Below are 12,665 nucleotides of genomic sequence, written 5' to 3' on the forward strand. Positions count from 1 at the left end.
TGGATAACTGCACAAATTAATAAGCGTAATGCAAATCTATTTTTCATGTTCTCCGAAAGCGAAATATTTCCTGTTGCGCACACCAAACAAGTCAATACAAGACTAATGACGTGGCAATCGGCTGCTAAAATATTTGCTGCTGGTATTAGTGGAGGGAAATGGTGTGCCTGCGTGTAAGGCGTGTAAGGGAAATGAATGCAACACGATTATAGTAATCAGTCATTAGCGAACATTATAGTTCGTTATTAACAATGTGTAACAGGATATTGTAAAAATTAAGTCACAAAATTTAAATTAAAATGTTTCTTACATGCCGTTATAGTGGCTGGGCTGCAAAAATATTCATTGTGGGCCACATGGGGCCCATGGGCTGCGAGTTTGACATGCTTGCTGTAGAAGTATATCCAATTATTGCTACCCCCTCCCATTTCTTTCTTACATGCACATTTCTTAGGACTTGTGTATAATCTGTCCTGCTGCCTGTTTGCTTGTTTCGGTTTTTTTTTTTTTTTACCCATAAAATATGGTCAACCAAGAGAAGTTCCTCAAATGATTTGGGAGTGCACACATGGTAACAGCAGAATTGTAGCAATAGAGCTATAGAACTGAGAGGAACTTCGGAAAGCCATTGACTCTCATCATCTTAGTTTATAAGTGAGTCAGCCAGCAAATATTTTTTAAAATATCTAGGATGTGCCAGATACCTTGCTATGCACCTTAGGACAGGAGACCAAGAGAGAACTCTATCCCTCAAATAATGTATAACTACTCTCGACTGTTATGTCAGTTCTCTGAAATCATGCCTCACAATCAGCTTTACTTTCTTTAAAGCAAAAATTTGTTAAGAAAATGGAAAGTACCAAAGAAAAGGAAGATGAACTAGTCACATATCTCCCCACACTTCATGAGGCAGAAGAAGAATATAAGAGCAAAAACAACATGTTTCAAGAGCTGGGTCGTATTCTCACAGGTTTGTATGAGGCACAAAGTAATTGACCTTAAGCCCAGGTAAGGATTTCACCATTGACTTCTAACGAGGGGTTCACCCACCAAAGCAAGGTTGAATTCCCTCTACCTTTCCTCATCACCTTTAACTCTATTCTCTAGGGTTTGGGTGTTCTGTTTTTTTTCTTATCTACGAATTTTCTCTCCTTTATAACACAAAATCCTACTGTTGCTGTTGTCAAATTTCTCCTTTTCTTTTTTAAAGATTGTTTAAAATTAAGAATTAGTAGCAACTATATTATGTGGTTTCTCCCTGTACTTGGTAAAGGTAGAATCAACTTCTTTACTACCACATGGAGATTTTTTTGCTGTTTCTTAACATACATTTGGAAATTGTATCATTTCCAGCTATGATTTTAGCCTTAGGAGTTGGACAAAGGGGTGGGGGCAGTGTTGGGGATCACCTGACTGCTAGTTTTTGTTATAAGCCATAGTATTTGACTTTTAAAACCAGGTTCATTTCTTATTTTGGTGAATGTTTTTTAAGCCAAAGAACATTGTGGGTAGTTATTTTTTCTCTGTATCTCTTTTATAGACCAAAAAAAGGAACAGAATGTACTGAATGATCAGATTTCTCAAATGACAAGAGAGTTTACAAGACAAATGAACATTTTGGTAAAGAGTCCATGCATCCATTCTTCTTTCTTCTATTAAATGTTGATATAAAAAAAATGTTGGTATATACTCACAGTAATACTTACCTGGCACCTTTGGAGTTTTCAGGAAATCCACAGTGATTAAACTTACCCTTTTAATATTAATGTTTTGAAATTTTAGTAACAACATACATATACACATATACACATACATATATATGTATGTATGTGTATTTGTATATCCTCTTCCCCACTTTTGCTGGACAGTTGTTCATATATCTATATATCTATATCTATATCTATATATATATCTGTGTGTATATGCATGTCTGTATCCTATATAATAAAAGCCTAATATGCTAAGTGTCTGGTCATCCAGTTGGCTGTTCAACCAATTAAAGTGTAATATGCTAATGATATGCTAAGGCTCTTCAACTACTTGCTATGACATGTACTGACCACCAGGGAGCAAACAGTCAGCCCGTCGACCAGTTGCTGTGACATGCACTGACCAGGGTCAGATGCTCCAACTGGTAGGTTAGCTTGATGCTGGGGTCCAGCCAAACGGGACTGAGAAAGATGGGCAAGGCAGGTGCTGGAGCCCTCCTACAGTCCCTCCCCAACTGGTCAACCTCTCACGTCCCTTCCCAGCCCTGATCATGCATCAGTGGGGTCCCTCAGCCTGGCCTGCACCCTCTCTCAACCTGGGACCCTTTTGGGGATGTCAGAGAGCCAGTTTTGGCCCAATTCTACAGGCCAGGCCGAGGGACCCCACTGGTGCACGAATTCATGCACCGGGTCACTAGTATCTATACTAATAAAACGGTAATATGCTAATTAGATTGGACATCTTCCGGACCACCTTCCAGACGAAGCCACGGTGGCGGGGGCTGAAGCAGAGGCAGTTAGGGGCAATCAGGCCGGCAGGGAAGAGCAGTTAGGGGGCGACCAGGCTGGCAGGCAGAGGTGGTTAGAGGTGACCAGGCAGGCAGGTGAGCAGTTAGGAGCCAGCGGTCCCGGATTGCGAGAGGGATGTCCCGTATTGGAGAGGGTGCAGGCCAGGCCGAGGGACCTTCCTCCCGCTGCCATGCACGAATTTTGTGTACCAGGCCTCTAGTGTATATATAAAGAGAGAGACAGGGACTCTAACATGTAACCATGGGAACATCATTGGGTGGCCTCAATTTCCTTATTTATAAGGTGGAGATTGGCTTATGCTTTCTAAGGTTCTTTTCAGATCTGTTACTTCGGTAAGTTCCTATGAAGACAAGGATAAGTGGTCAGAGGTTGCAGGGTAGGGAGGGAGGGGATGAAAAGGGAACAGGTAGAGAGGTGTTTATTACCTTTTTAAAATTTATAATCAGTAGTTAATGATAAACATGTATGTGGAGTTGCTTGATTAAAAATGGAAACATTCTATTCTTTGAGATGCACTGATATAAAAAGTAACTTTTTAAATATATTTTATTGATTTTTTACAGAGAGGAAGGGAGAGAGATAGTTAGAAACATTGATGAGAGAGAAACATCGATCAGCTGCCTCCTGCACATCTCCTACTGGGGATGTGCCCGCAACCAAGGTACACGCCCTTGACTGGAATCGAACCTGGGACCTTTCAGTCCGCAGGCCGACGCTCTATCTGCTAAGCCAAACCGGTTTCGGCTAAAAAATAACTTTTAACATGTTATTGGCATAGAGAGATACGAAGGGGAAAATTGTAAGGATACAATATATACAATTTTATGTTCTTAATAAGATGCTGCTAGTGATGATTATGCAATGAATAAAGATTGTGATTTATAACAGTATAATAACTGTAGAGATTGTCGAGAAAACAGAAAGTTTCTTAAAAATCTATAAAGTAATATTCTTTTCCTTCAAGAAATATTAAATCCTCCCAAAAAATCCTCAACAAACTTCACTCTCCTCTTCCCTACTTTTGCTGGACAATTGTTCATATATCAACATATTTTGTGAAGTTGTCTCAACAACTTAACTTAGGGCCCGTGGACCTGCTTCCCAAAGTCCATGAATAAATTCCCATGAATCAGCTTTTGGATTTAAAATAAAGTTTTTCTGCGGGAAGGTCTGCATAGCCTTTGCTGATGGTTCAGGACTTACCTGGGACTCCTCTCTGAGCGTGGTCCAGGCGGCCTAATGTGTCAGTGCACGGCCCATTGAATCTGTGAGTTAACTGTGGGCTTTATGTCTGAGCAGGGTAAACTGAAGCGAGAATTACAACAATTGCGAGATCAAGAAAGCGATAGACTCAAAAGTCATTTTGAAATTCTACAGAACTTAGAAAATGAAGTCTATGCACATGACCTAGAAACAGAAGCCTTGCTCCTGGAAAATGAAAGGTTGAAAAAAGTAAGTTCAAGAGCACTTCAGTGTGCACAGTGGTTCTGGTTATAATCGTTATGAGAGAAGAGCTCTTAAAAGCCTTTAAATGAAGCTTAAAGTACCTACAAGAAGGTGCCCAAATCATACGTGTACAGCCTAATGAGCACACCGGGGTGACCAGCACCCAGATCAAGAAACAAAGCAGTACTGGTGTCCACGTACCCTCCCAGTCCCTTCCCGTCCCCGACCGCCTCGCAAGGGCAGCCCTCGACTGGCTTCTGACACTACAGACCAGTTTTGCCTGTTTTTGAACATTATACATGGGGAATGGGACAGTGCGCACTTTTTTTTTGCTCAACACCATGCTTGTGAGGTTCATCTTTATTGTCGGGTGCCGTTGAGGTTCCTTCATTCTTAGTTCTGGGTGGGACTCGATTGTGTGACTCCACTACACTTTATTTGCACCGTTGACGGGGGTTCAGAGTGTCTCCTGTGGGCTGTTACAAATAGTGTTGCTAGGAACATTCTAGTACATGTTTGTTTGGTGAGCATATGTACGTTTTTCTGTTGGGCATACACTCAAGTGGAATCACAGAGCCATGGGGTGTATGCCGCCCGCTTTAGTGCACAGTGCCGGTCTCCCAAGGATGTTGCAGTGATGGCCACTCTGGCATTAATGTATGAGAACACCAGCTGTTCCGCATTCTCACCGAAGCTTGGTCTTTTCCAACGTAACCATTCTGGCGGGTGTGCGATGGGGTCCCAGTATTTGTATTTTCCTGATGACGAGTGAAGCGCCTGTCCATGTGTTTTGGCCACTTGTATAACCTCTTTGCGAAGTGCTTGTTCTGTTGCCCAATTTAAAAATTAGGTTGTCAGTCTGTTTCATATTGATTGTATGTTTTTCCCCCAATGAACCATCGTGACCTCGATGGGTCAGGAAGTGGGTCAGTGTATCCCAGCTGTTTGCGCAGTCCCTCACATGTAAGAGGGATTCGGTCCCATGGGATGATCCCAGTAACCTTATAACGTGGATAATATATTCTGCCCCTTGTATAGAGGAGGAAGGTGAGACTCTGCATTTGTAATAATTTTTTAATAGTTGGAAAAATAAAAGCAGTCCTACAGTAATAAGATTCTAAGTAAGGAGAAAATTCCTTTAGCGCTCTGGGAGATTGTTGTCCTTAGTTCAATGACAACAGTTTTCCCACCAATAGCATGTGTATTTTTTTGGTAGAATTAAAATGGCGTAAAAGGCACCAAGGTACTTTGGGAAGGGAAATGTGTTCCATGGAGCCCAGGTACCATCATCAGTAACAACCCCCCCTCCACACACACACACACACACACACACACACACACGGAACACATCTTTGTTCTTCTAGCCCTTGAACCAAACTCATAAGGAATTCCATCCACTCATGGAAATAGTCCACTCTGTTGTCTCCCTATCAAGGTGATATATTATTTATTAAAATACTTGGAATGTTATTGCTATTTTGGTAATGCGTAAGCAAATGAATGCCTATGTCATTCTAAAAGTTCCGCTTTTGGATTAAGTGCCCAATCTACTGATTCCTCTGGATAACCCTGTGCTTTTATCTTATTCACTCACCATTCTGTTTTGCTGATTATGTATCTTCACTCAACACACACTCTGAGCATCCACTGAGTCCCAAACCCTGGGGAAGGTGCAGTGAATAGAGCTGAATAAGGCATTGCCCGAGCCCTTGGGAAGCTCACCCTCTGGCCGAGGAGATGGGCCTATAAATAGATCATTACAATTCAGCGTGTTAACTCATTTGAGAGTTACGGGAGGCCAGCTGAACTAGGCAAGTCTACAAACAGTGATCCACGTTCAAAGAGAGGCAGGAATGATGATTTGGACTTGACTTTGGTTTACTATAATATCTGCCGCCAAGCCATGCGAAGGCTGACACAAGGTCAAGGCTGCGTGAGTAGACCCCGTACCACTGGGGTTAAAAACAGTTCTATGTCATCTCCTTCTATGGTGGATGCTACTTCTTATATTTTTTTCAGTAGTTTCAGTCTCTACTATTTCTCTCTTGAAACTGGACCAGTGCCACGTTTACATCCCAAAGCCCGTCCTTTCAGAGTTCCCAGAGACGTTAGAGTTCCTGAGTAGTGGGTGGTCAGAAGAGAAAGCCATGACTTTAGTATCCAAACCACTGTTACCACCATCACCAGCCCAGTGAGCGGTTCTGTGGGGTCTTCTGCCTCAGGAAACCCTCTCCCTGATCTTTTTTTTTTCCTCTCTTTTTTTTTTTAAAATATGGAACGCTTCATGAATTTGTGTGTCATCCTTGCGCAGGGGCCATGCTAATCTTCTCTGTATCGTTCCAATTTTAGTATATGTGCTGCCGAAGCGAGCACACCTCTCCCTGATCTTATGCTGAGTTCTTCCAGTCAGGCAGCATCGTTGCTGTGACATTCACTGCACACCATTTTGCATAAGGAACATTGTGTGTGTGTGTGTGTGTGTGTGTGTGTGTGAGAGAGAGAGAGAGAGAGAGAGAGAAGAGAGAGAAGAGAGAGTGCATTTAGAATACCATTTAATTTCTTCTATGTAAAATTATATTCAGATACTGTGTTTATTTGGGTGCCAAAATGCTTGCTAGAAAGTCGGATCTTTCCCTCACTAGAAAGTAAGCTTGACAGGGCTGTTCACCACTGTTAGCACTGCACCTAGATCAGTTGATGGCACAGAGGAGGAATCAATAAATGTTTACTGAATGACTGCACAGAGAACTAGCTTCCAGTAAAGAAACTGCTTAAAACAATTCCATGCCTTTGATTTTCAGTATATTGCATACATGAAGACCAAGATAGAGCCGTACGCACAAGAAGCCAACACGTACATCTACAGTGAGCTGTCCTGGCACCTGGTAGCTAATTACGGTAGGTAACGTGTCCTGGGTGAGCTTTACATATAAAGTAGAAAGCTTTTGTTTGATTTAAATCAAATTTTACTGATTTGCATGCAATACATGCACCATCTTAAGTGCAATGAGTTTTGATAAATGTGCATTCCATCGTAACCACTGCCAGCACAAACAAGATATAGAGCGTTCTCATTCCTTGTGTTCCTTTGTAGTCCCACCCGACCTCCAGTTCTTGGGAACCACTGGCCTGCTTCCTGTCACTAAGGATTGGATATAAATGGAACGATAGACTATGCACACTTTTGTACCTGGCTTCTTTCACTCAACAATCTGTTTTTAAGACTCAGCCATGTTGTTGCACGTATCATTGGCTTGCTCCTTTATGTAGCTGTATAGGATTCTACGACATGGCTGTACCATGTTTTTTATTTATCCACTAGAGGCCCAGCGCACAAAATCGTGTGGGTAGGGTCCCTAGGCCTAGCCTCCTGCGATCAGGGCCATCTTCTGCCCATTTGCCAGTCCCCAGGCCGAATGCCACCTCCGCCGCTGAGCTGTCAGGCCACTGGGATCACCAGCTCATCCCTGGCTGCTCGGGGCTCAGGCCTGTGGGAAAGCTTGTGCCAGGCCAACCGCTGATGGAACATGGTGCCCGCTCAGGGCCGCTCATGCAGGCGCCGCTGCCGGTGCCGCTGGGTGCCGCTGCCCCTGCCGCTGCTGCTGAGGCTTGAGGCACTGACGGAAGCTGCGGGGCGTGCCCATGGCCTACCTGCCCCAGAGTGAGCAACCCCGAGCAGGTAGCACGTTCCATCAGCGGCAGGCCTGGCACACACGCATGGAGGTGAAGTCACCAGCGCACGCTTTCCCGCAGGCCTGAGCCCCCGAGCAGCCGGGGATGAGCTGGTGATCCCAACGGCCTGACAGCCAGCCCGGTCCTCCCGCCATCCACCCCGATTGCCCCGTTCACCATCGCTGATCCATCAGAGCCTGCTGGCCGGGGGCAGGGACCAAGAGGTCAGCCGTTCAGCCCGCTCGCCAGTCTCCAGTTCCGCCCCACCGCTGCTCGTGGACCAGTGGTGTAGGGACCGAGAGGTGGTCAATGCCACCTCATGGTGAGTGGTCTAGTGGTCGTTCTGGTCCTGACGTTTATGGCCTCTGGCCTTTAATTATATAGGATTCACCAGCTGAAGGGCATTTGAATTCTTTCCAATTTGGGGTTACTACTTATCTACAAGTGTTTTATTTTATTTTATTATTTGTTTTTAAATCCTCACCAAGGATATGGTTTTTATTGATTTTTAAAGAGAGAAGAGAGGGGAGCATATTGCAGGGTAACAGATATTGCACATCATTTACTTTGCTCGCAAATTGCCAATTTGGTCAGAACTTGGTGGAGACAACTCGGGTCTGCTCCACATGACTTCCGCTGGGGCAGCTCGCTGTCCGGGGTAACTCAGCAGCTGGGGGCTGGGGCCATCTGAAGACCCCTCACCCACCTGCCTGACACAGTCCCATTTTCTGCCTGTTGGCAGTGGGAGGGCGAGTCTGATCTAATTCTTCTGTCATTTTGAAATTTTTTACACAAAACAATTTCGAGACACAAATAGCATTTCTTTGATAAAAATGTTCCAATTGTTTCAGTAACCTGTGCATTTTGAAAATCTTTATTTTAGCACAATATTTGAATTTGTGGGCAGAATTGCAGATCACTTTAAAGGTGAGTTTTTTTTATTTTACCTCCGTAAGTATCCTATTTCTAGAAGCATTTACCTACCAGACAATGTAATGTTCTATGTCAATTACAGCTCCATAAGAAAATTAACCATTGGAAACATTTTTTAGTTCAGTGATTTACTAATCCATTTCTTCTGAGATCTCTTGTAGAACTTGGTGAATTTGCTGTGTATATATATTTATTTTGCACAACTAATACCAATTTTGCATATATATATTTTTGTCTTGGATATGATTTCCTGGACAGAATATGTTTTTGTATTGTATTGCAATTCATACACACCCAAAAATATGCTACTTTTTTTTTAAAAGGAATTTGTAGGTGATTGTGAAGATACTTTGCAAGAAATAAAAAGTCTAATAGACAGGCTGTGTGAAAGAGATGAAAAAATTGAGAAAATCAGTATTTGGTTACAAGGGAATCTTCAAGAGTTGCGGTTCCTAGCCACTGTGGAAATTCCTGGTAAGGGGCACCTCAAGAGCTTTGGGTAACCAAGAACTTCCTGTTCATTTACATAGCTGGTGGTATCAAGAAAGCCCTCCCCCAGATAAGCATGCCTACTAGTAACTTAGTTATGGCCAACAACCCACCCCTAATCACGCCCCAGACATTCAGGTGAGCACCGATTCTCATCTGCGGGGTCGAACACAGCAGGGCCGAACAGTCTCCCTTCTACCTAAGAGGGTTTTCTCTGTAACGGAACCTCAACTTATTTCTGATGTTTTAAACTCTTATTGTGAACACTTTCCAAAGCAGTCTTTCCAAACTCTTTCACACATTTCCTTGTCTTCATAAACAGGAGATACTGAGCATCAGTTTACCTTTTCTTCCCGGTCTAGGGATGCCTTCTGGGGCTCTCGAGATGTGAATACATCCTATAGCACAGGACTGGTCCCCTCAGGATCAAGCAGCCGGGTCTCCCCAGAACAGTGGTTCTCCTCCTCCTGGCCCTTTAAATACAGTTCCTCATGTTGTGACCCAACCATAAAATTATTTTCGTTGCTACTTCATAACTGTCATGTTGCTACTGTTATGAATCCTAATGTAAATATCTGATATGCAGGATGGTCTTAGGCGACCCCTGTGAAAGGGTCATTCGACCGCCAAAGGGGTCGTGACCCACAGGTTGAGAACCGCTGCTCCAGAGGAATATCAGCTTCCTCTTTAATTCCTTCTCTAACTCAGAGCCCTGTCCAGGGCAGTGGAGCCAAGCCCTCACACAGGTGCGGCAGGGGGTCCCAGGCAGGGAGCGAAGGTTGGGGAGGAGGCAGGAGAATAGAGTGCAGGAGAGCGATGGAGTTGCGAAATGGAAAAAAAAAAAAGTCATTCAGCAAGTATATGGATTTAGTAGAGGTCATTAAGGTTTAATTTTAAAGAGCATCTTCATTAGATAAGTACTTATAAAGGTGGGGTGTAGAAAGTAAAATGAAATATAATAAAAGTTAAGATGAGAAAAAGTGATGGGATTAAACACCCTTGCAATATTTGCTAAAAAACCAGTGTTCTGAGGGTATTGCTGACAGGAGAAGGAATGCTTAGGCAGCCAATGAAGCGTTTTGTGGGAAAGCCCCTTCGTATCAGCCAGGAAGCTGTCTTGGTCTTCCTGCTGGTGCCTGGTGATACTTCTTAGGTCTGAGTGCTTCAAGTGTCCCTGGTGGGCCTTGCCTCACTTTGTATTTTCTTTGCAAGGCCAGGCCATCCCCAGCAACTGTGGATCAGGCGGAATTTGAGGAGCTAAATCATCTCTAAGTGTCAATTGCATTATTTTCTCGTGAGCGCATCTTCCATTTTTGTCTGAAGCCTAATGGAATCTTTGTGTTGGGGCGGATTTAAATAGACTGCATTGAAAAGCCGAGGCGTAGAACTTGGAACAGCAAGGCGGGCAGTCACCACCACTTGCGTTTGGCAGAGATTCAGAGACAGGGAGGGTAGTGGGCAAGGTTTACTGTGAAGGAGAGGAGCCTCCAGGTGCGCGGATGGAGGCTGTGGGCCTGGGGGAGCTGGCCGGCCGGCCTGACGCAGAGCCTCCTGGGGGAGCCTTCAGTGAGCGTATTTGCCTTCCTCTGGTTGGTCCTGCTGTTAAGTTCCATCCATGTTTCACTATCAACTCTAAACTGTATTCAACAAGTACTTATCAAATGTCTATTCTGTGCCAACTATTCGATCAGGCTGTGGGGTTACAATAGGGAATGAAAATAGGTCTAGTCCCTGCCCAGTGAAGATCAGTCAGGTCCAGCGGTCAGCAAACTTTAAAGGGCCAGACAATATTTTTGGCTTTGCCAGCCATGAAAGGTCTCCTACTCAACAACTCAACTCTGCCAGGGGAGCAGAATTGTCCCTCGGGTGTAGTTGGTCCACCGCTGGTGTGGTGAGAGAATTGGGTATGACACAGATGTATGTAAAATGTCAGTGTCATAAGAGTCCTAAAGCGGGGGGACTTAAGAACTTAAGAACCTAAGAGGGAGACTTGCCCTAGTTAGGGGTCGGGAGACGTCTCTGAAGAACTGGAAATGGAGCTGTGATCTGAAGGAAGATTGCTGCCCCCTTAGCTCCACTGATTTTTGCTCCTGGAGCAGTGGCACCATGTGGGCTCACATCGCAGCTTTGTTTCTTACGTGCTATTTAGCCTCCCCGGTTGTAAACTGTAAGTGATAGCAGCAGTAAGAAAGCATTAGACCTTTATTAAGCACTTATCAGATCCCTGAAGCCTACCACCCTCCTGAGGTGATAAAGGTCAGCTTTGGTCCCGGGAATTACTTGGCCACCTCTGAGCCACCTGTAATCTCCTAGCTTTGAAATGTTCTTGTTGAATGGCTTCTCTCACAGATGGGACTTCTAGACAAGGCCTTGATCTCTTTCAGCTCAACAGCTCTCCCCTGCCCTCTTCTGGACACATCATGTCACTGCCGCCCAGCAGGTCCTGACCCTCTCCAGGAACACTGCACTAGCTTAATTAGCAGAGTGAGCACCTTTGAGTCTGGCACCAGAACAAATGCTGTCAGAGTTGAATGACACCCAGTATGAATGTCAGAGTGAACATCCTGTGAGAACGAGACAAGAGACGATTAGAATCCCGGGGACTCCTCCTAATGAGTGGCTATGGGGGAAGGTAAAGTGGGGTGTCGGAGTCTTTTTGGGTGTTGGGAATACACAGGGATGTCTTCCCAAAGGAGCAGCCCCGATCACCTGGCCAAGAACTGCAGCAGCATGGCTGAGTGGAGATTTGGGGTTCCAGCTGGCAAGAGTGGGGGGTTAGCTTGTCAAAAAGTACCAGGCTTCATCCTGAAATCTAAGATCGTTACTTTTTGCCTTAATATTCTTTCTTGTAAACAAGTAAATAAGTTAATGTGTAGTGTATACCTAAACCAAATAGCAACTGGATATGGATTTTTTTTAAAGCATCAAAAAGAATGTTTTAAAATTCCAAAAGTCCTTGAACTGTACTATAATTTTGAATGCAGATAAATAATCTGTATACTAACCAAATATTTTAACTTGATGTCTGCTCTATAGAGACTTTTTAGGTCAAGAGATATTTTAAAATAAAGATCAAATATCATATAATTGTTACTTTTTTGTTATTGTGATGGACAAGAACTTGATACAATTATCTGTATTTTGATCATTTAATGGAAAAGAACACAGTTATAATCTAGCAGAATCAAAATTTCAGTAAGAAATAGTTTTAAAAATCATTTGCCCAAAAATTGTGAAAAGGTCTCTTGGAAAAATTAAAATCTGAACTAGGAAGAGAGTTTAGACAACGGTTCTCAAACATTAGAATCACCTGGAGAAGGTTTTACACTCTTTGGCCCATACCCCAGACCAATTCACCATGAGTCTCTGGGGCTGGGACCCAGGCATGTTTTTAGAAAGTCTCTCCAGCTGGTTCCAATGTGCAGTCAAGTCTTGCAAACAGTGGTTTTAGGCAAATAGGTAACAAGGTAACAAATGGATACACTGACCCAAATCAGAAAATATTTTGACTTTAAATAACCTATCCGGCACTGGTTAGCACAGTTATTACTATAGCAGTGAGTTGTAATATACTACAAGGACCTACGTCAAGACAAAGTTAAGCTA

The 12,665-nt window shown here is 43.7% G+C and overlaps 1 protein-coding gene and 1 non-coding gene across 2 annotated transcripts in view; one reads left to right on the top strand and one right to left on the bottom strand.

Moving 5' to 3' along the window:
• The window catches only part of CCDC175 (coiled-coil domain containing 175), a 60,194-nt gene that overhangs the window by 46,140 nt on the left and 1,389 nt on the right, over positions 1 to 12,665 (top strand). The window contains exons 14-19 of the mRNA XM_070419001.1: positions 832 to 970; positions 1,541 to 1,620; positions 3,819 to 3,971; positions 6,767 to 6,863; positions 8,521 to 8,564; positions 8,894 to 9,044. Of these exons, the coding sequence (XP_070275102.1) occupies positions 832 to 970; positions 1,541 to 1,620; positions 3,819 to 3,971; positions 6,767 to 6,863; positions 8,521 to 8,564; positions 8,894 to 9,044 (664 nt within the window). The remainder of the gene's footprint in view (positions 1 to 831; positions 971 to 1,540; positions 1,621 to 3,818; positions 3,972 to 6,766; positions 6,864 to 8,520; positions 8,565 to 8,893; positions 9,045 to 12,665) is intronic.
• On the bottom strand, positions 6,232 to 6,338 carry LOC138999672 (U6 spliceosomal RNA). Its single transcript, XR_011469424.1, has one exon. It is a non-coding gene; the product is annotated as a U6 spliceosomal RNA (small nuclear RNA).

This window comes from Myotis yumanensis, unplaced genomic scaffold (genome assembly GCF_028538775.1).
Source record: "Myotis yumanensis isolate MYYU_CA2020_CCGP unplaced genomic scaffold, mMyoYum1.0.hap1 SCAF_1, whole genome shotgun sequence".
Classification (NCBI taxonomy): domain Eukaryota; kingdom Metazoa; phylum Chordata; class Mammalia; order Chiroptera; family Vespertilionidae; genus Myotis; species Myotis yumanensis.